General features: G+C 44.6%; 1 protein-coding gene across 6 annotated transcripts in view; it reads left to right on the top strand.

Moving 5' to 3' along the window:
* TEX14 (testis expressed 14, intercellular bridge forming factor) overlaps positions 1-22,213 on the top strand; it is a 608,800-nt gene that overhangs the window by 505,250 nt on the left and 81,337 nt on the right. For all 6 annotated transcript variants that reach the window (XR_003858113.1, XR_003858112.1, XR_003858111.1 and 3 more), the window contains exon 26: positions 1,405-1,464. Coding sequence is in view for 3 of the 6 variants with exons in the window: in XM_029611460.1 (XP_029467320.1) it covers positions 1,405-1,464 (60 nt within the window). In the remaining 3 variants the exon portion in view is untranslated. The remainder of the gene's footprint in view (positions 1-1,404; positions 1,465-22,213) is intronic.

The raw sequence follows: 22,213 nt of genomic DNA, 5'->3' as shown, positions 1-22,213 counted from the left end.
GACCTATATACTGTCATCTTCTCACCAGCAAAATTAAAAAAAAAAAAAAAAAGAACTTCCCACTCTTGCCCACATTTTGGAAAGCCAATTGGCCCGAGGCCCATGCCAGCACTCCTGGCTGCAATGTCACAGTGATTAATATGGGGGAAAGGGAGTTAAATCACATCCTTGGGCTTTTCAGAAGTTGTTGTTTATATTATGTGTGTTGCTGCTGCGAGTGGCTTTGGCTTGCACTCTTTAAACCCGACAGCATATGCCACCTCCAGCGCTGCACACTACCCTACCCGCCCAAGTAAAAAGGAAGGCACATCATGATGAAATAAATATAAATAAAAGCGATTAAAAAAAAAAAAAATATATATATATATATATATATATATATATATATCTACTAGATAAGGGAGCCCGGACCGACGTGCCGCAAATGCGCAGTAGAGAGCAACTCTACCGCGCATGCGCGGGCGAGCATGTCGGCCAGAGCTTGCCCATAACAAAAAATAGCGCTGGGAGGAGCGGCGGCAAGGCGCAGTAGCGGCACGCGCGCGCGAGGGACCTCCCCCAAAGATCTTCCATTTGTGCTATCCAGAAGGGGAGGGGAAAGAGGAGGAGGGAGTGACTGAGGGGAGGAGGGAGGGAGAATAAAGGGTGAAGGGAGAATGAGGTGGGAGGGAGAATAAAGGGTGAGGGGAGAATGAGGGGGGGGGAGGAAATGGACTGAAAAATTTTTTTTTAATGTAGCCCGTTGTTACGGGCTTAACGTCTAGTATATATATATAGATATATATATATAAAAATAAAAGCTGTGTCCCCCTCGCATGCTCTGCCCTCGGCCACTCGTTTTTTCACCTCGGCCCGAGGCGTCTTCAGAATTGCGATGTCCTGTGAAGTTAGTAAATGGAAGATGCTCAGAAGCAGGAACGCTGACTCTGGTGCCATCGCATGCCCCTTGGATCTCTCTTTTACTTTAGGCATTCTTGCATTCCCTCGTACATCTGATCCTTGCAGCGACCCGCTGTTGTTTGGCACTCACTACATGAATGCTTAGTGGTCAGCTCGTAAGGCTGATCCTCTCACAGACATAAATACCAATGCATGTGTCTTATATACAGGTGCGACTTATCTACTGAACTTTTCGTGAAAAGGCTTGCTTACGGGGAGGGGGGGGGGCAACTTATACAAGGGTGCGACCTATACACCAGAAAATACAGAACTCTTTGAAATTTCTGTTTGCTGTAGATGGGTTTTTTTCCTGTATTTAACTCACACCTTTATTTTGGTAGCTCAGGTCAAGTTACATACACATACAGTACATATTTCCCTGTCCCCAGAGGGCTTATGATCTAAGTTTGTACATGTATTTGCTGTAGATACAATATAGTACATTTAAATTTTGCTCTTTTTAAGTTTCGGGTAAATTGAATGAGGAATTGCCTCCACCACCTCAGGACCTGCTTGATGAAATAGGTAAGATTTTTTTAACATATGACCCCTAAATTAATTCAGTAGCCTAATCTAATAAAGTTTTGTCCTTGTCCTGCTGTCTTTTTGTTTTTTTAACCAACTTTCTTGTTACCAACTAGCATGGTAATCCTGTTAATCCTGTTCTACTTCATGAAATCTTTTTTTAAGAAAGCATGGTTTATTTGTGGGCTTAATTAATCTGCCCAGATCAGATGTACTCAGTATATTTAAAAAGGCAGCAGGAAGGCCTAATGACTACCAGCATGGTTAAAACAAGAGGTGAAAGAAGCAATTTTATCAAAAGAACTTCTTTAAAAAATGGAAAGAGGATCCAACTGAAGAAAATAAGAAAAAGCAACACTGACAAATTAGATGTAAATCATTGGAGATCCAAGATGGCCGACGGGTCCAGACGTGGGTAACCAGGGCTCTGAGGAGTAAAGTATGTTTTGTGTAAAATGCCTCATACCGGTAGAAAAAGAAGAGCGAAAGAGAGAGAAAGTTTGGGGAGAACATATTGAGGGTCGGATTCAGGGCCATATGGACTCCCATGTAATACGGGAGCAGAAGCCGGTGGAAAGCTCGCAGCGAGGAGAGCGGGTGGAAGAAGAAATCGCCTCCTCACATGAGCTCCAGACGACCTTCTCCCTGGTAATGCGGACTCCCCCAGGAAATCCTGCAGCTCTGCGAGGGGCAAACAGGAGTGATCTCAACCGCGAAAGTGAGAATGAAACCGCCGGAGAATGGTGGCTGCACGATGAAGGCGGTGGAGAGGAACAACAGAGGCCACACCTCGCGGAAGAGACCGGCCTGGGAGACGCTGTAGGCTGTACAACACATCCTCCAACAGAAAGGAAAGTACTTTTAACTTTACCTAAAAAGAAAGAATTAACAAAACCAGATACTTTCTCTTTAGAGAAGATTTGGGAAGCAATACAAACAATAAATGACAATCTTTTTAACCAGATAAATCCTCTGGCTTCAGTGCTAAATACAACCATGGTGAGAATGGAAAAATTAGAGGAAGATATGAATAAGCAAATGGATAAGTATGCAAAAGTTGAGACAGAATTGAAAGAGATGAGAAATCTTCAATGCAATATTATAAAAGAAAACTCTATATTAATGAATCGTCTAGAAAATAAGGAAAACCAAATAAAAGGGAGAAACCTATGGTTAATAAATTTTCCCAGAGACCCTGTGGTGACCCCACGTGACATGTGGAGGCAATATTTGGTACAGATATTAAAGATTTCAGAGGAAATGATAAATAATAAAACAGGGAATGTCTTAATACCTCAGTATCACTCTTTGGTGAGATCACACCTAGAGTACTGTGTAAAGCTCAACTGGAAAAGATACAGAGAAGGATGACCAAAATGATAGAGTATGGAACAGCTCCTCTATCAGGAAAGGCTAAACAGATTAGGGATGTTCAGCTTGGAGAAGGATGAGAAGGAGATATAATAGAGGTGCATAAAATAATGAGTGGAATAAAAAGGGTAAATGTGGATCAGTTGTTTATTCTTTCAGAAAAACCAAAGACTCAAAAAGAAAGGGTAAATGCGAGGAGAGAAACCAAGATGGCATCCTGAGAGGTCGCAACTGCGTGCTCAGATATCAGAGATTTCTGAATTATAGCTTCGGCAAATTTTCCGCAAAGAATGCCTCATAAGAGAAAAGGCAAAGTTCGGGTATATCCACCCGACCCGGACAGCACTACGAGACAACGTTTAATATCTGAGTTTGCCTCTACCGTACCTGTTTTGAGGGCTTCAACCCCCGCTGGGGAGCAGGCGAGAGGAGAGCCTTACTCCCCTGGGGAGCTTCCGTTGAGCCCTCCTGCCCTGAAAACGCCGATGAGAGCTTTGCCACAAGCCAGCGACGGAGGAGCTACAACTCAAACTGATGACATCATTGGGTGTGTCTGGCTGGGTGGCCCAGAAGCCGCTGGTTTGCTTGGAGGAGAGCCGAAAACCCCAGCAACTGCTTCGCAGAGGGGAGAAGTGCAGGAAGCAACTGGTGTCCCCATACCATCGGGAGAATGTAGTTTGACTACTGAAATTGGGGTAAAGAAATCCCCTCCATTGCAATTTATTAAACCAACGGTAGTAACCCTTGATACGATCTGGGACCTTATGGCGAGGATGTCGGCCAAACTAGACAATCAGGCCCTAAAGCTGGACGAGATAGCGGCTAAAATTGTGACACAGTGTTGCAGTCCCAGTCGCTAGACTTGCGACCGGGCCCTTACCTTCCTCTCTCGTCCCGGCCTGCAACGGGGTCCGGTGTTTCTCAGCCCTACGTGGCCTCTCCGCGGTAGCGTCTCCACGAGGGACATGCTGCCGAGTCCGGATTCTGACTCCGCCCTTCCCAGGGGTACACACGCGCATGTGAGGGAGACCGTTTTAAAGACTCAACTACAGGAAGCTCCGGCCCGCCTCCTTGATGACCTCAGACACTGGCAAGGTATTTAAGCCCGGCGTCTGGCTAAGGAGGTTGCCTAGCAATGAGGTTCTCTCCTTGGAGGCACCAGTTGCTGTGTTTCTGATCCTGGTCCTGCTGTGTTTCTGATCCTGGTCCTGCTGTGTTTCTGATCCTGGTCCTGCTGTGTTTCTGATCCTGGTCCTGCTGTGTTCCTGATCCTGGTTCTGCTGTGTTCCTGATCCTGCACATCTTCCGGATTCTTCTCGACTTGTCTCCTTGGTTCCTGATCCCGGTTCACCTTTGATACTCCGTGTCTGTCACCTGTCTTGACTCCTGCTCTGTCCTTACTTTGGTCTAGCTACTGCCGCCTAAGTCCCAGCGGTCCGGATCCTCAAGGGCTCCTCCCGGGGGGATCTTGGATCTCCAGGGTGAAGATTCCATCTTCTCTTCAGTACTCGCTTCTGCCGCCTAAGTCCCAGTGGTCCGGATCCTCAAGGGCTCCTCCCGGGGGATATCGGATCTCCAGGGTGAAGATTCTGTTCCTGCGTTCATCTTGGTACCGCCTCCCGGCCTGTCTCATCTCCATGGAGCTCTCTCTTCCAACCATCTTCCTCCACCAGGTCGGCCCAAGGGTCCACTGTCCAGTCCGCAACAGTTTGCAACACACAGGAATGGGATATTCAGCAGAAGTTTGTTGAATTTGATGATTCCCTAAAGAAAGTTAATGAGGAAATAAAAAGTCTCCACAGTATAAATGCCACTATATCTGAGAGGGCGAATACGTCGAGGAGACTTGAATCGATAGAAAACTTTGAGGCATCTAAATATAAGACTTTAAAATTTCCCTATTGTAATGGGTGAAATACCCTTGTTAACTTTTAGGAAATATGCTATGGAGACTCTAAAGATCCCACAAGATGAGATCCCTGCAGTTAAGACATTATTCTTCCTACCAAAAAGAAGGAACTCTGTCCCAGTCATTCCAAATATGCAAGGGTTGGACTTTCAAAATCTAACTGAATATTTAGAAAATTCTACCATTGAAATTGTGGACAGGGCTGTACTCTTTATTACCTTTTTTGATGAAACGAGTGTTTCAAAGACTATGAAGAATTATTTTAAAAATATAAATGAACTAGCGGGACCCGGCCACGCGTTGCAGTGGCAGAGTCAGGTTCTTTACCCTCCCTCCCCCTTCCCCTTGCTCATTTACCTCAGTCACTCATCCTCCTCCCCCTTGGTCACTCACCCCCCCCTTCCCTCCCCTGTCCCCACTCCAACTCTCTCCCCTCACACTCACCTCTCCCCTCATTCTCCCTCCCCTCTCATTCTCCCTCCCCCCGCCTACTGCCTATCCTTCAGATCAGAAAACCTTTGTCTTTCTATTTCTGTGGGAACCCCCCCCCCCCCACCCCAAAAATAAAAACCCAATCCCAACCCTTTAAATCAAATAACCCCCCCACCCTCCTACCCCCTCCCAAGACCTGGGAAATTAAAATTGTTGGTGCTACATGTGGTCTGTCCCTGGGCATCTGTGCGCGTTATGTAGCCAAATAGGGGAGTGCCTAACCAAATTTGCACTTCCAAATCTGTTTTGTGGTCTGGGGAGGGCTATTTTGGTGCGTTCCCAAGATCGTGCAAGTTTAGTGTGTGTATTTGTGTGTGAACCTCACCCTTCCCCCAAAAAACAACCCTATGAGAAAAGTTCTCTTAAACTAATCACCCCACACTCTCCTGCCCTCCCCTCCCCCAGCCCTGCGAAAAACAGTAGCCCCCCCTGCCCCCCCCAGAGTTGCTGAATGAATGAAACCTGTCCCCCCTCGTGACCCCTCCCCAAGATGTTCACAATAAATTCATCACCACCCTCCAGACCCCCCGAGACCTGATAAAAATGTCAGTTGGTGGAGCGGGCGTTCAGGAGCGGTCCGGGAGCGATGTATTGGCGTTGGTCCGTCGGCTGCGAGCACTGAAACAGGTTCCGACGGCCTTTTGCCCTTACTATGTCAGTGGAGTGGAGCAATGGCAGCGATAGGTCCTCTGACATAGTAAGGGCAAAGGTCCGCCGGCTGCCAGTCCTGAAAATGGCGCCGAGGGGCCCTCGCCCTTACTATGTCACATGGGCTACTGCCGCCATTGGTGTCCCCGAGTGGCATAGTAAGGGAAAGGGCCGTCGGCGCCATGTTGATTGCTGGCAGCCGATGGCCGTAGTGCAGGAGATGTGTCCCGGACCGGTCCTGGCCCCCTGCTGGAGCCTCCTGGACTTCTGTCAGGTTTTGTGTGTGTTGTGAGGGCCTGGGAAGTAAATACATTTGGCATGTGTGAGGAGGGTGTTTTTGTGTGTGTTGGAAAGCTGTGGGAAGTAAATCAATTTGGCATGTGTGTTTGGGGTGTGAGGAGGGTGGTGGGTGTATTTTATCTGTAAAGGAAATAGTTATCTTCCGGCGAAAAAAGTGCGCGAATGTGTTAAAATGGAAGTGAAACGTGGACCTGGACTGGCGAAATGATTAGTGTAGCGTATGTTAGTGTAAGGTGTAACAGATGTCGCTTACGTCCAGCAGATGTCGCTGTTTTCTCGAAAAACTTTTTAAACCTATTTTACCTGTCACAGGTGTGACATATCTGTAATGTAAATACAGAAGAACCTTCCTGTATGCGAAATGAAGGTTGTGTCCAAATTTGAAAGCAATCGGTTCAGTGGTTTCTGAGATTAGCGATTTTGTCCAAACTATTTAACATTTTTATTTTTATATATTATACTGTGGTGGTCTCGTATGTGTGTACCCCGGCTTAGCTAAATCTACGCAACTGCGCAGAAAAGCTTTCTTACAGATGAGACCTGAAACCCTAGCATTAGGAGGCAGTTTTACACTGCGTTATCCATGCAAATGCTTCATTAAACTGGTCAGGAATACTTATATTTTTTTTACCAGATCAACTACGGGTCTTTTTAGATGGGAGGAGACAACCTAATGTGCCATAAGGGTGGAGAATTTGTCTGGGAGCGGAATACAGGAGCCAAAGTTTGTAATATTTTTTCTTTAAGTAGTCCTCTGTAATGTTTCTTTTCTCCACGTTTTCCTATGTAACGAGAAAAATTATATAGAAATTTAATCATAAACCCTTTGAGTTGAGAGGGTTAAATATGTCAAGATAACTGTTACTTTGATATGAATTCTCTGTATTGCTAATGCAAAAGTTTATTTTGTATATTGTTAAAAGATGATAAAAAAAAAAAAGAAAGGGTAAATGCGGATTGTTTGTTTACTCTTTCAAAAAATAAAAGGACAGGGTGCTATACTGACGCCAATGGGATTGGACGCCTGAAAGACGAGCTCCATCCCCCAGCAGAGAAAATACCAACATTTTCAGCGAAATCTGTCCTATTCTTCAATGTATTTTGACAAATTTTACTTACCATGATTGTTCACCAACTTATATGGCCGTGAAAAGAAAAACAGTGGACTTAAAACAATTCTCCTATGGGAAGTCTGCCACGGAGGCAGGGCCCCATGATGGCGGTCAGCCCGGGTCACTGGTTGAGAAGCCGGGAGGCAAAGACGAGGACTCAAGACAGCCAACGCAATTTCGGTGAACAATGCTGCTGAAACCTTATCGAGAGAGTAAATCAGAGGATGGTTTATGGACCTCAGATCCGACATGCACCAACATAAAACTGACTTACTAGCCTCCATAGCAGAGATATGGGAGGACCTTGCAACGCTTGGGGCGCAGGTAGACGAGGTGGATGTCAGAGTGGAAGGCCACAGTGATGCTATTAACAACTTAACAGTGCAGCAAACTTATTTTAACAACGAACTTTTGACTCTCTCCGATAAAATAGAAGATCTAGAAAACCGGAATAAGCGGTGCAACCTTAGAATCCAGGGAGTTCCCGACACCACAGAATATGCAGACGCCAATATTACAGCACAGCAAATATGCGCATTTATTCTCAGATCAGGCGGCTCAGATCCTACTGATTCGGAACCACTACAACTGACAATCCAATTAGAACGAGCCCATCGGGCCCTGGGGCAGCACAGAGATCAGCACCCCCGCGACATTATTTGCTTCCACAGTTACTCGCAAAAGGCACAAATATATGAGGCAGCACGCAAACAAAGAGAATGGATGTGGAACTCCCATGCCTTGACTATCTTTCAAGACTTGGCACCAGCAACACTCAAAAGGAGATATGGGCTTCAGGAGGTCACTGCCACCCTTCGCAATAGTGGGATCCGATACCACTGGACATACCCTTTTGGGTTACAATTTCAAGCCAAGGGCGTGACTCAACGGATCAGGTCTTTGGCGGAGGCCGCTGATGCATTTCATCATGCCCAGCTGCAAGTCATCTTTCGGGTTCCCAAGATTGCTGCTGAATCTCACAAGATGGACACCCTCCCTAGATGGCACAGAGCGGGCAAAGGTAGGAAGCAGCTCTGACAACATTCTAAAGACTCCCGGTCTGCCATGTCCGACCAGGGCTGAATGACTTGGTCACTTTATGGAAGGCCAGTTTGCAGTGACCAACTGACATTTGGTTGTGAGTCATGTTGAGATCAGTTGTTGGGACAGAGTTATACGTAGTATAAAATCACATTATTCATTCAGAATCTATATATGTCTGTGGTACTCATGAAAGTCGGTAATATTTTTAAATGTTTTATGTGATTTTAAAATCTGGGGAATGGACTCACTTTTGGGAGTTCCTTCACAATCGGGCAATGAGAAGGGCCCCCCAGGAGACCGGAATTCTGCGGGTTGGGAATGGCGGAATATAATGGGATATGTGGGACTGGCAACAGGGTGTTTTTTGATGTGGCCATGGGTTATGACATGTAGGGTTATGCTTGACAGCATATGATTTTTCTTTTAAGTGGATGTTTCAGTGGCATTATGGATACGCTATTAGCCTCCCACTACATCATTGACAGCCCCCTTTCATGTAAACAATGGCTTCACACTTAATATCTTTAAATGTGAAGGGGCTAAATACCCCTAGAAAGCAATTCCTACTAAATAAGGAGTTACAGACACAACAAGCCGTTATAGCTGTCATCCAAGAGACACATGTATGGAAGTGATACGAGCATTTGTTATCTTTTTCCTCTTTTCCCCGCACATATTGGGCCGCTAGTACTAAACTTTCCCGCTATGCTGACGTAGGGATATTCATTTCTAGTTTATTAGTCTATGAACTGCTCTTTCAGTTCGCAGACGCACTAGGAAGATATCTGCTACTTAAAATCTGAGTGGGCACACACATTTTTACTATCATAAATGTTTATTTTCCTAATGTATCCCAGGTCTCATTTTTAGAGTTAGTGGATAATCTAGTAACAAAACATGCAGACGGGATTATAATTCTAGGAGGGGATTTCAGTGCTCCTAGGAACCCTATGCTGGATAATTCTTCAAATTTGTCATTGGCTCTCCATGGTATGCGCAAAGCTTGGCAACTATTTTTACAGCGTTGGAGTTTGGTGGCCATATGGAGACAACAATTTCCTACCTCACGCTCTTATACTTTTTTTTCCCAGTCACACAGCACATACTCCCATATCGACTATTTTTTTATTGATAAAAATTTACAAAACAGTGTGCGTAAGGTGAGCATATACAGCATTACTTGATCAGAGCACGCCCCCATCTGGGTGGAGGTGCAATTCAGAGATACAGATCCAGGCTTACGTACATGGAGGCTGAATGACAGCTTACTAAAGGATACTGACTTCTCTCAACTGTTAGATAAAACTCTGCAAGAATACTTTCACCTTAACCAAACAGATGTGAAGCCCCATCATTGGTCTGGGTATGCTCTAAGACATTGGCTAGGGAAATTCTTATTTTTAGAGCATCCTTTTGTAACAAAGAGCGGGAGCGACAAAGGAACCTGCTGCTAGTGGACATAGCTCATTTATCTCAGCCACATGTCTCCACCAATTCTCCACAAATATATCAACGCCTTTTGAGGGTTAAAGACTCGCTAAGGTCCCTTGATTTACTCAAACAAAGCTTTTTTGAAGGGGGGAACAAAGCCGGGCGTTATCTCGCACAACGGTTAAAGGCGCTACAAACACAAACTATAGTGGCTAAGATTAATAATTTACAGGGTACGTGGGAGACTAGGTCTGGAAGTATTCGGAGGAGCTTTACTGAATTTGACTCCGTTCTGTACAAACAGGATGGGTCAATTCGGGACTCCAAGATGAATGAATACTTGGATAACATAGTCTTACCCGAGATTACCCAAGAACAACAGCAATTCCTAGATGGCCCAATTATGGTCTCAGAAGTTTTGGCTGCAATTAAACAGCTAAAACCGGGAAAGGCCCCGGGGATGGACAGCTTCACAAGTGCATATTACAGGAAATATTCTCAAATCATAGCAACTCCTCTAACTGAAATGTTTAATTCCCTCCGGGAGAATGAATCCCTTGCCCAGAACTCTAACACCGCTGGTATTTCTGTATTAGTGAAACCTGGTAGGGACCCTAAGCAATGTGGATCCTACAGACCAATCTCGTTGATAAACCTGGTCCTCAAAATTTTAGCCAGGGTGTTAGCCGAGAGACTGAATGGGATCTTGCCAAACTTGGTCCACCCAGACCAGGTAGGTTTCGTCCCAGTGAGAATGGCTGCAGACAACGTTTGCAAAATAATCGATATTGTTTGGCTAGTTCAGCACAATCATACGCCTACGGTCTTCTTATCTATCGATGCTGAAAAAATGTTCGATTTGGTCCACTGGCCCTTTCAGTTCAAGAATCTGGCAAAAATGGGTTTTGGATCATTCTTTATCAAGTGGCAAATGTAGCTTTATGAACATCCCTCTGCTCAGGTAAAAATCAATGGCAGTCACAGGGAACCTTTTATAATAGAAAGGGGCACATGGCAAGGGTGCCCTCTGTCACCTTGCTCTTTGCACTATTTCTTGTACCCTTTACGACCCGCTTACAAACCTCATCCACAATTACAAGAATCCATATGGGAGGTTGTCATTTTAAAGTCTCCCTTTTCGCAGATGATATTATGCTTATGCTAACAGACCCATTTAACTCACTGACAGGAGTAATCGGGGAACTGGATGCCTTTAGCACAGTGTCGGGCCTCAAAGTGAATTTTGACAAATCGGAAATTTTAAACATAAATCTCGCCCAGCAAGATGTATCATCTCTCAAAAGTCTTTTTCCCTTCAAATGGACTTGTTGGGTTTGTGGCATAATGTGGGCTCTTGGTCGAAGTGGCGATGACTCCTGCCATGGGGAGGGGCCCCGTGGGGAACCACAATGATAGGCTAGACTCAATAGCAAGCGGACACAGAGGAAAGGAAGCTTTATTATACTGCTGTGATGAAGATGATACTTGTCCAAGGACTGGACAATGCTGTAGTCCAGCGATATCACAGTAAGGCTCCAGATAGTCTCAGTTGTAATGTAGTTGATGATCTCACCCAGAAATAGCGACGGTCCCATAGTGTTCCACAGCGAGGGATAGGTCGTGAACCTGAAAGGTGGAGCAAGGAGAGCTTGGAGCGTTAGTAGTACTCACAGGGTAGCAGCGATAATAGCTTCCTTTGGTATTTGAGTAAAGAGAAGGACCCGTGGTCTGAGGTGCAGGATACCCAGAGCAGGATAGGCCCTTGAGGAGCAAGTACCTAGGAGCACCGAGGGTACCTGGAATAAAGCAGACAAGACCCCCGAGGGGGCGGGTGTCCTGAAGGTTAGGCTGAATAACCCCGGAGGGCGAGTAGAAGCGAGAGACCCCCGAGGAGCGGGTACCCAGAGCTTCACTAGGTAGCAAAATACCCCAGAGGGTAGTGAGGAATCCAAGCGAGCAGCTTAGAAGCGGTCAGAGTAGCAAAACCGAAGTCCTTGCTAACTCGTATTGGAGCGGAGTGGAGGTTAAAATACCCGGAGGTACTGATGTCATGCGGTGGCGCCGCCCCCGAGGTTCCCGCCATGAAGTGCTTAAGAAAGTGGGCAGCATGCGCACGCGCGCTCTAGGAGGCCTCAGGAACAAGCATGGCGGACGGGAACACCCATGCTGGCTCGGAGACACCAAGGGGTTCGGCAAACAGCAGCGGAGGCAGCCATCTTCCCAAAGGAGGAGGAGAAAGGTAAAAGAGGTGAGGCAGAGCGGTCGCAGCCATCTGCGACCGACAGACGCAACAGTACCCCCCTTCAAAGGGCCCCCTCCAGGACCTCACCCTGGTGGTCTGGGTTTTCGAGGGTATGCAAGATGAAATTGACGTACCATGTCTTTATCCATGATGTTGGCCAGAGTCTCCCTTGAGTTTTTTTCTGGTCCATAACCCTCCCAGGAGATGAGGTATTCCCATGTCTTGCCTCTCTTACGGACATCCAAGATGTCATCTACAGCATACTCAATATCATCCTCAGTGTCCAGATTAATGGGTTCTGGGGTCTTCTTAGAGAACTCCAAGAGCATCAAGGGTTTTAGCAGAGAGACATGGAAAGCGTTGTTCTCATTGATGGAGGTAATTTCAAACTGTACATCAGATTTCACAAGCGCCGAAGGATTGCAAAGTGTCCTACATAGCGAGGTGCAAAACTTGCTGATGGCAGTTTAAGATGCAGGAACTTGGTACTCAGCCAGACATTGTCTCCAGGCTGAAACTGAGGTGCTTCTCGATGGTGAGCATCGTAGATCTTTTTTGCTTTCTGTCCTGCTTTAAGGAGCAGATCCTTCATTTGCTTCCAAAGCTGAGATAACTCTGCTGCAGTGGCCTGTGCTGCAGGAGAAGCCACCGATAAGGGAATTGGCAGAGGAAGTGGTTGTCGTCCATAGATGAGCTGAAAAGGAGAAGACCCCATAGATGTAGCAGGATGCTAGTTGATAGCGAATTCTGCCCAAGGTAGCAGTTCCGCCCAGTCGCTCTAGTTAACATAGGACCGAAGAAACAGTTTAAGCGTTCTGTTCATTCTTTCAGTCTGTCCATTATTTATTTATTTATTTGTTGAGTTTTATATACCGTTATTCATTAGAGCCATCATAACGGTTTACAGCTTATATAATTGTCATAGCAGTTGAGAACAGTAAAACCTTGTGAACAATATACATTTTCATAGAAGGTGTGTAACAGTAGAGTAAGGTTAACATTTTCAAATATAAAACGTATCAAGTCAGAGAGCAAGGAGGGGTTGAATGGGGAGGGAAAGGAGGTTCATCAGGGGAGCAGGAAAATAAGAGGATTATAGATGCGAGTCCGGTTGAGAGCTGGGATGATCAGACGTCTGCGAGTTAGTATAGAATTTGCGGACAATAAATGTTTTTAGGTCTTTTTTGAATGTTTTCAGGTTGTGTTGGATTCTCAGGGCTTTGGGTAGGGTGTTCCAAAGTTTGGGGGAAGCGATGGAAAAGGCTCTTTCACGTGTAGTTGACAGATGAGCGTTTCTGATGGTGGGGATGTTTAAGTATCCTGAGTTGTTAGAGCGTAGGTTTCTTTGTGGATTTTGGGGGGTTATGTTTAAGCCTTTTAGTCCTTGATGATCGTTGTTTAGGATTTTGTGAATGATGGTCATTGATTTGTAGGTAATACGTGCAGTAATAGGTAGCCAGTGAAGTGAGGTCAAAATGGGTGTGTTATGCTCATTTCTTTTTGTTCCTGTAAGAATTCTGGCAGCTGAGTTCTGCAGTATTTGGAGTGGTTTGAGGGATGATGAAGGTATTCCAATTAGTAAGGAGTTGCAGTAGTTGAAGGTGGAGAAAATAAGTAGTTGCAGGACAGTTCTGAAGTCACAAGGGTTGAGAAATGGTTTTATATGTCTTAGGGTTAGTAACTTGTGGTATTCTTCTTTCGTTTTATTTACTATGTGGGTCTTGAAAGAGAGTTCAGCATCAATGGTAACTCCAAGGTTCCTGGTGTGGGTGGTAGGGAGTATAGATATCATTTGTTTATCTAGTATTGTCACAGGTGGCGGAGTTGGATTGGGTTTTTTATCCATGAGTAGTATTTCAGTTTTGTCGAAGTTGATTATGAGTTTCAGGGAATTTAGTAGATGCTTGATTGAAATAAGTAGATCTGATGTTTTTTTGTAGGTGTCTTCAATTGAGTTTTGTATGGGAATTAGAAGCTGAATGTCATCAGCGTATAGGAAGTGTAGGATTCCATGATCTTTTAATAGTTTGATTTTGTATAACTATAATGATGGAAATAATGCTCTAGTATATTTTCTTGGATCTCCCATTACATTCCTTAATTTTTTATAGTAATGTGCAGGAGTTTAAGTGTGAAATTTGTTTCTTTTGGATTTATTGTGTAAAGCAATGTACCTTCTGGGAAGTAGGATAGTTATAAGAATATTGTATTATGGAAAATCCTGAAACTTCTGTTTAATTATTGAAAAAATTTAATAAATATTAAATTGAAAAAAAAAGAAGGTATATGTTGAAGAGGGTAGCGGATAATGCTGAATCTTGAGGGACTCCAGTGTTGAGGTCGATCATTTTTGATGGAATGTTGTTGATCAGTACCTGGTATGTTCGTTCAGATAGGTAGGAAGAGAACCAGTGTAGTGTGGTACCAGTTAAGCCAATTTGGGATAGTCGTTCTAACAGTATATTGTGGTTTACTGTGTCGAAGGCGGCTGAGAGGTCGAGGAGTATGAGCAGGTATTTTTCACCTTTGTCAAAGCCTATAATGATAATCTCTTCACCTGGAACTGGAAAGAAGCAGCGATGGAAGTGCTGCGATCATTAGACCCGTCCCCCCATGACGTCACTAACATCGGACAGTTAAGACAGCCTCAACACCAGGCGTCGCATGTGGGAAGCCAGATAACATCAAGGGGCACCCTGCAGCGCTTCTCACCCCACAGTCATGGGAGGGGAAGTGAAGGAAACAGCTTGATCTTCACCTGGAACTGGAAAGAAGCAGCGATGTAAATGCTGCGATCATTAGACCCGCCCCCCCATGACGTCACTAACATCGGACAGTTAAGACAGCCTCAACACCAGGTGTCGCGTACCGGGCGTCGCGCGCCGAAGGGGCGCAACAAAGGGGCTCTCCCCTTTGTGCACCCCTTCGTGCAAACCTTTGTGTATATGTAAAAATTTATATTTATGTTTCCTTTGTTAACTAAGCTGTTTCATTGTATTCGACTAAGGAATTTTTTCCTGCTTTTTCTGTTTCACTGTAAACCGGCCTGATTTGTATTTAATGCAAGAATGTCGGTATATAAAAGTTAAAAATAAATAAATAAATAAATAAATTTAGGGAGATGAGGAGAGATTCTGTGTTTAGGTTTTTTCTAAATCCATATTGGGATGGAGGTAGGATGTTGTTTGTCTCCAGATATTCATCTAGTTGGGTGTGTACGACTTTTTCAATGGTTTTGGCTAGGAATGAAAGGTTTGATATGGGGCGGTAGTTGGTGAGGATTTCTGGATCAAGGTTGTTCTTTTTGAGGATTGGTTTGATGACAGCAGATTTGAGGCATTTGGGGTAGTTGCCTTCAGTCAAAGATAAAAACATAGAAACATAGAAATGACGGCAGAAGAAGACCAAATGGCCCATCCAGTCTGCCCAGCAAGCTTCACACATTTTTTCTCTCATACTTATCTGTTTCTCTTAGCTCTTGGTTCTATTTCCCTTCCACCCCCACCTTTAATGTAGAGAGCAGTGATGGAGCTGCATCCAAGTGAAATATCTAGCTTGATTAGTTAGGGGTAGTAGCCGCCGCAATAAGCAAGCTACACCCATGCTTATTTGTTTTACCCAGACTATGTTATACAGCCCTTATTGGTTGTTTTTCTTCTCCCCTGCCGTTGAAGCAGGGAGCTATGCTGGATATGCGTGAAGTATCAGTTTTCTTTTTTTCTCCCCTGCCGTTGAAGCAGAGAGCTATGCTGGATATGAGTGAAGTATCAATCTTCTCCCATGCTGTTGAAGCAGAGAGCCATGCTGGATATGCATCGAAAGTGAAGTATCAGGCACATTTGGTTTGGGGTAGTAACCGCCGTAACAAGCCAGCTACTCCCCGCTTTGTGAGTGCGAACCCTCTTTTCTTCTCCCCTGCCGTTGAAGCAGAGAGCTCTGCTGGATGTGTGAAGTATCAGTTTTTCTTCTCCCCTGCCGTTGAAGCAGAGAACTATGCTGTATATGCATTGAAAGTGAAGTATCAGGCTTATTTGATTTGGGGTAGTAACCGCCGTAACAAGCCAGCTACTCCCCTCTTTGTGAGTGTGAATCCTTTTTTCCACATTTCCTCTTGCTGTTGAAGCTTAGAGCGATGTTGGAGTCACAGTAAGCATGTGTATGTTTATTTAATAAGGGTATTGTCTCCAGGCAGTAGCCATCATTCTGGCGAGTCACCCACTCTTCATTGGTGGCCTCTTGACTTTATGGATCCACAGTGTTTATCCCACACCCCTTTGAAGTCCTTCACAGTTCTGGTCTTCACCACATCCTCCGGAAGGGCATTCCAGGCATCCACCACCCTCTCTGTGAAGAAATACTTCCTGACATTGGTTCTGAATCTTCCTCCCTGGAGCTTCAAATCGTGACCCCTGGTTCTGCTGATTTTTTTCCTACGGAAAAGGTTTGTCGTTGTCTTTGGATCATTAACACCTTTCAAGTATCTGAAAGTCTGTATCATATCACCTCTGCTCCTCCTTTCCTCCAGGGTGTACATATTTAGATTCTTCAATCTCTCCTCGTACGTCATCCGATGAAGATCCTCCACCTTCCTGGTCGCCCTTCTCTGTACCGCCTCCATCTTGTCTTTGTCTTTTTGAAGATACGGTCTCCAGAACTGAACACAGTACTCCAGGTGAGGCCTCACCAAGGACCTGTACAAGGGAATAATCACTTCCCTTTTCTTACTCGATATTCCTCTCTCTATGCAGCCCAGCATTCTTCTGGCTTTAGCTATTGCCTTGTCACATTGTTTCGCCGACTTCAGATCATTAGACACTATCACCCCAAGGTCCCTCTCCTGATGGTTTTAGATATGGTAGGTTCAATTGTTTTGAGGGTGGTTATTGTGATGGTGTCTAATGGATGGTTGGCGGGGTTCATTTTGTTTATTATAGTTTGAATTTCGAGTGTGGAGATGGTGTCGAAGTTTGACCAAGATGAAGTTATCTTGTTGTTAAGTTTGGTGTTCTGGTTGCTGTTGGTTATGTTGGATTGGATAAGATGAGATATTTTGTTGTTGAAGAAGTCAGCAACATCATCACTTCCATGTTTGGTGGATGTAGATTCTTGGGTGGTTTTGGTAAGTTTCTGAACTATTGTGAATAACATTCTGGGGTTATGATGAAATTTGGAGAGTTTATTGGAGAAGAAATCCTTTTTTGCATTGTTGATGATATTTTTATATTGAGCTAGGTTGCTCCGATAGTTATTTAGTGTGGTAGAGTTTTTGTTTTTTCGCCATTCTCTTTCTTTTTTTCTGAGTAAACGTTTGGCAGTTCTGATATTTTCATTGTACCATTGGTTGTGTTTGTGCTGCTGTTTATATTTTGTAATGATGGGATTGATGCTGTCTGCTACTTTTTTTGTGATATTTAGCCATGATGAGGTAGCATTATCAGAGTTAGATAGATTGATGATGTTTAATTCGGATTGAAGAGTTTTTTGTAAGAGATCTGTGTTGAATGGTGGATGGTAGGATATTATTTTTGGGGTGCTTTGAGGCGTTTTAAGGTTGAGGTTGGTATGTATTTTAGCTTGGATTAGGTGGTGGTCAGACCATGGTATTTCTGTAGTGTATGTAGATATTGTTTTCCAAATTTCAGTGTTGACAAGATAAGGTCAATTGTGTGTTGGAGTTTGGATTATTTGTTCAAGATTTAGAGTTGATAGTGCATCAGTGATTGTTTGGCAGGTTTTTGATTGGGTGGGTAAGTTGAAATGTATGTTGAAGTCACCAAGTAAGATGATGGGTTTGTTGAGGGAGATGTTGTTCATGATAAATTCAATTAGAGGTGAGCAGTTTTTCTCAAGTGCTCCTGGAGGAGAGTAAACAATGCATATCTGAAGTTTTGGTGAATCATATAAAGCAATTTCAAAAGGTGGAGGAATGTTAGATGGACGAAGTGACTGAGGGTGGTAAGCAGAGGTCAAGTCCAAGGAGGAGATGTCAAACTTTTGACATAGGACTCTTCAGAACTTAGCAGTGAATTGTACTCCTCTGTCGGACAGTATATGCTTAGCATTCCATGAAGGCGGAAGATATGTTTGATGAAGGGTTTTGCTAACTCCACAGCAGAGGGTAATCCTGGCAAGGCTACAAAATGCTCCATTTTGGAGAAGCGATCAACGGTGACCCAAATGGTATTGTTCCCGTTGGAGAGCAGTAAATCTACCACGAAATTGGTTGCTATATGTGTCCAGGGTCATCAGGGGCTGGCAAGGGTTGTAACAGACCCCAAAGACGTCCAGCTGGCGGTTTTTGCTTGGCGCAAACAGCGCAAGAGCCCACATAGGCTTGTATATCCTTCTACATGGTTGGCCACCAGTAATTTCGGAGCTTTGAATTGTATGTAGAGACTCCTTCCTACGCATTTCAGAAGATTACATACTGTCCCTTCCTTCTTGCCGAAGGTCGTTTCCTCATTTCATCTCAACCAGACAGTGGAGCTGCCAGCTTTCCAGCATTTGACATTCGATACTCCACTTGCAAAGGAGCTTCACCTATTGGATGTTTGGCATATTCTCTTCTGATATCTTAAGGTGACGAATGCTTTTTGGAGATCAGATCTCTTTGCCTTATTCAGTGGAGTGAAGAAGGGAAATAAAGCTTCTAAGGAAATGATTGTGGATATCCTGAAAATCCAACTGGCTGTGGGGTTCCCAGGACAGGTTTGTGAAGCCCTGTTCTAGAAAGAAAGCTGCTCCAGGCTTGGCACATAAAAGAAAAATGTGAACATCCTGTTAATGAAGATGATAGAGATAATCATAGCCTCCTCCCTCTTTTAAAATTTAAATAAGGTAAAAAAAAAAAACAACCCGGTACATAGGAACCATATAATACCAGGAGAACATGGAAGGGAAGATATATGTAAAAGGAAGTGATGTGAGTTGAATAAAATACAATAATTTTATCTTTTTAAAAATACATACTTAATCATAAATTGACTGCTCAGTTTATTTCTGTTATGAGTACCATGAAAACTGACTAAACAGAGTGTTTACAGAAGATTTGTCTCACTGCATGTAAAGAAAAAAGATTGGCTAAAAGTATCCAGAATTGTTTGTAATATGTTATGTTCTTGATATTTGTCTTGTATAGAAATTAGGCGGGCAATTTGGAGATAAGAAGTCACAAAGAGACTTTTATTTCCTTTACAGAAATCTTGAAACCAGGAAATGCTACTTACCTGGTCACTCAGATGGAGTGCAGGGTTAATAGCCAGTCTCAAAATGAAAACAAGAGGGTGAAACTGGATAAAGAAATAGCTGGATATATTGTTATAGAATATTTTTAATATAGCTTTCAGCAATACATTTGTGAACTTTGCCCTTGCAATTTAATTTTGAAAATAATACTAAGAATTAGTATTTTTTGTGGTGATCTGTTCTTCCAGTCAAATTTTGGAGCTGCAGGCCGTTATATGCAGAGAACCAGTTTTGTTCATTTCCTTAGTTTCTTCCAAAGGTGATTTTTCCTTTTTACTTTGTCAGATGGTGTCTTCCAGTTTTCAGTAGAGAAGTATGTAGGGAGGAATATGTCTATAAAGGGTAACCAGGAAATCTGTTAGTCTCTTTCTCCATCTGCTGGTTGGTGGACATAATCCAATGCATCTGGACTTGTCAGACTGGACTCAAGAAAAGGAAATTGTCAGGTAAGAATAAATTTCTCCATAGAGGATATATTCTAAAAGCTTTTTCTAAATCTGATATACTTCAAATGATATACCTTCAAATTGGCTCAGTTGTCCCTATGTAGATTTTTGAAATTTCAAGAAAAATCAATTTAACAGTTTTTCTTACATGCCAAGCCTTCAACGGAAAACTCAGAAGCCATAGCAGTGTTAGTGTAGAATTGGTGCAATACCTTTTGCAAATTCAAGCAATTGTACCAGTTCTCCAAGATAAAATGTTCCTAGAATCTGTTGGTTTCTGTCTAGTTTTAGACCTAGAGACTAAATACATTTGTCATCAAGAAATATTTTTGTATTGAATCTGATTCATAATTCAGGCAATAAAAATGTGTCAACCAGTATTCTGTTAATCTAATACTATTGTAACCTATTTTTAATGTTTTGTAATCCGCTTTGAGACCATTCATGGTAAAAAAAAAAAAAAGTGGAATATCAAATGTCCATAAATAAATAAACTTCCCATGTGCAGTAGATCCCGAAATACTGTTGTCTAGAGAAAGCATTAAGCACAGCTTCAGTATTTTCCATTTTTCCCCCACATCCCTTTCCCATACTTTCAAGTAGTTTTCATGTTTCATTTGGCCAGCAGATGTCTATGTGAGAGCCAGTGTTCCCTGTACGTACCTGGATCAGTCCAGACAGCTGGGTTTTGCCTCCCCTCCAGCAGATGGGAGACAGAAAAGTTTTTGACTGACACTGCCCTTAAGTTGAGGTGCCACCTGCTTTCCATCAGTATTTCTCTGCCTCCAGCAGATGGTGGCGTTGCAAAACTCCTGCAATCTGAAGTAAATTAAAAAAAAAAAGTTCAAGGAGACAGAAATTTCTTGGAAGACAAATCTACTGCCTCCCAGGGGGTTTGGTAGGTCCCGCTGTGACCATCCCCCCTGGTATTAGAGGCATTCGAGCAGAGGGACGGAGACTGGGTAGTTCGACACACACCCCCACCCCCATTCTGGCAGTCACACCCAGGGCGATACCGAGAAGCCCAGCTCACTCACCTTGCCAGGGAACATTTAGAGCCTGCAGCCAAACGCAAGATCAAAGTTTTTTTGTTTTACCAAAAAAAAGAAGAAAACAATGAGGCACTACCCAGCTGAGTGCAGGTAGGCTCCGGACGTCCCTCTTCTCCATCAGACGGCTGCTCCATCAGACGGCTGCTCCATCAGACGGCTCCCATGCAGTATTTCTCCTTTTCAACCTAGCCCCACTCTCCTGCAATGCGGTGCAGTGCGGCTTGTGTGGCCCGTGGTGCCGCGTGCTCACGTCTCTCGCGCAACGGTCTATGCTCAGGAAGGGACCCTCCGAGCACATTGCAGGGGGAAAATCTTACGTCGGCCGAGAGCCTGGGAGGCTCACTTCGGCGCAGGAGCCATCGGGTGATCCATTCCCACTTAGCAATGGAATGGCAGCCATTTTGTACGTGGCCAGGGGGGGAGGGAGATTTCCCGCCCTCGTTGTCACCACAAGCTGGGGCCTCCAGGGGGGGCTGAACTGCGGCAGCGGGAAGCCTCTCTTCCAAGGAGGAGCCTTGGGAAGGCTCAGATTCCTCATCCTCCATTTCTTCTGACTTTGTCTTTTTTTACACAAAGTCTTTCGGGTCAGACACTCAGCTAAGCGTCACGAACATAAGAATAGCTCCTCTAAAATGGCAAAGCACTTCAAAGGTTCTAGCCACGACATGACTGTGGCTCCAGTCCTTACGGGACCCCAGAGGGTGGCAGTTTCCTGTTGTGCTCGGGGGTGGACCCTTGTCCTGTGGTAGTACAAGGACTGTCCACAGGGGGAGGAGCACGGAAGGAGACAGAGGCAGTGTAGAGCTTCACCACTGGAAGCCCGAGGTCCCCCCCTGGGAGGAGCCCATAGGGCCCAGGCCACTTGGACTTAGGTGGACCACGCAGGGTCTCCTGGGAGAGTGTAAGTCCGGCATGCCCACAGATGCTAGAGAAACGCTATCGGGTTTGAGGCTGGAAACAGATTGGAGGAGAGCGAACCAGAATACAGATGGCGATGACAAGGCTAGGGACAGCGCCAGAATCAAGCAAGGTCAGAGTCCAGAAGTCATTCCGAGGAATGGTCAACGAAGCAGGGGTCAAGATCCAGAGGTCAGGCAAGGTCAAAGAGAAAGCTGAGGTCTTTGGCAGGCAGACAGGCAGGTCAGGAACAAGCTGAGGTCTTGGGCAGGCAGGCAGGTCAGGAACAAGCTGAGGTCTTTACCAGAAGGACAGTCCGAGGTAAGACCGGGGAGATGAACACGAACACTGGAACAAGCAGGGCTAGGAAGCAGGTATAAGCAGGAACGGAACTGGAACAGAAGGATCCTGGAAGGAGACTAGGAACAAGCAAGCAGGAACACAAGCAAGGGCAATCTCAGGAACAAACTGACCCGATTGCCAAAGGCATGGAAGTGAGGCCAGGGACTTCCTTTTAACATGAGTGCAATCAGGGTGCGCCGCGGAACTAGGCCTCGCCC

Source organism: Rhinatrema bivittatum, chromosome 8 (assembly GCF_901001135.1).
Source record: "Rhinatrema bivittatum chromosome 8, aRhiBiv1.1, whole genome shotgun sequence".
NCBI classification, from domain to species: domain Eukaryota; kingdom Metazoa; phylum Chordata; class Amphibia; order Gymnophiona; family Rhinatrematidae; genus Rhinatrema; species Rhinatrema bivittatum.
The sequence above is the reverse complement of the archived record's forward strand: the minus strand, read 5'-3'. Positions and strand labels throughout refer to the sequence as shown.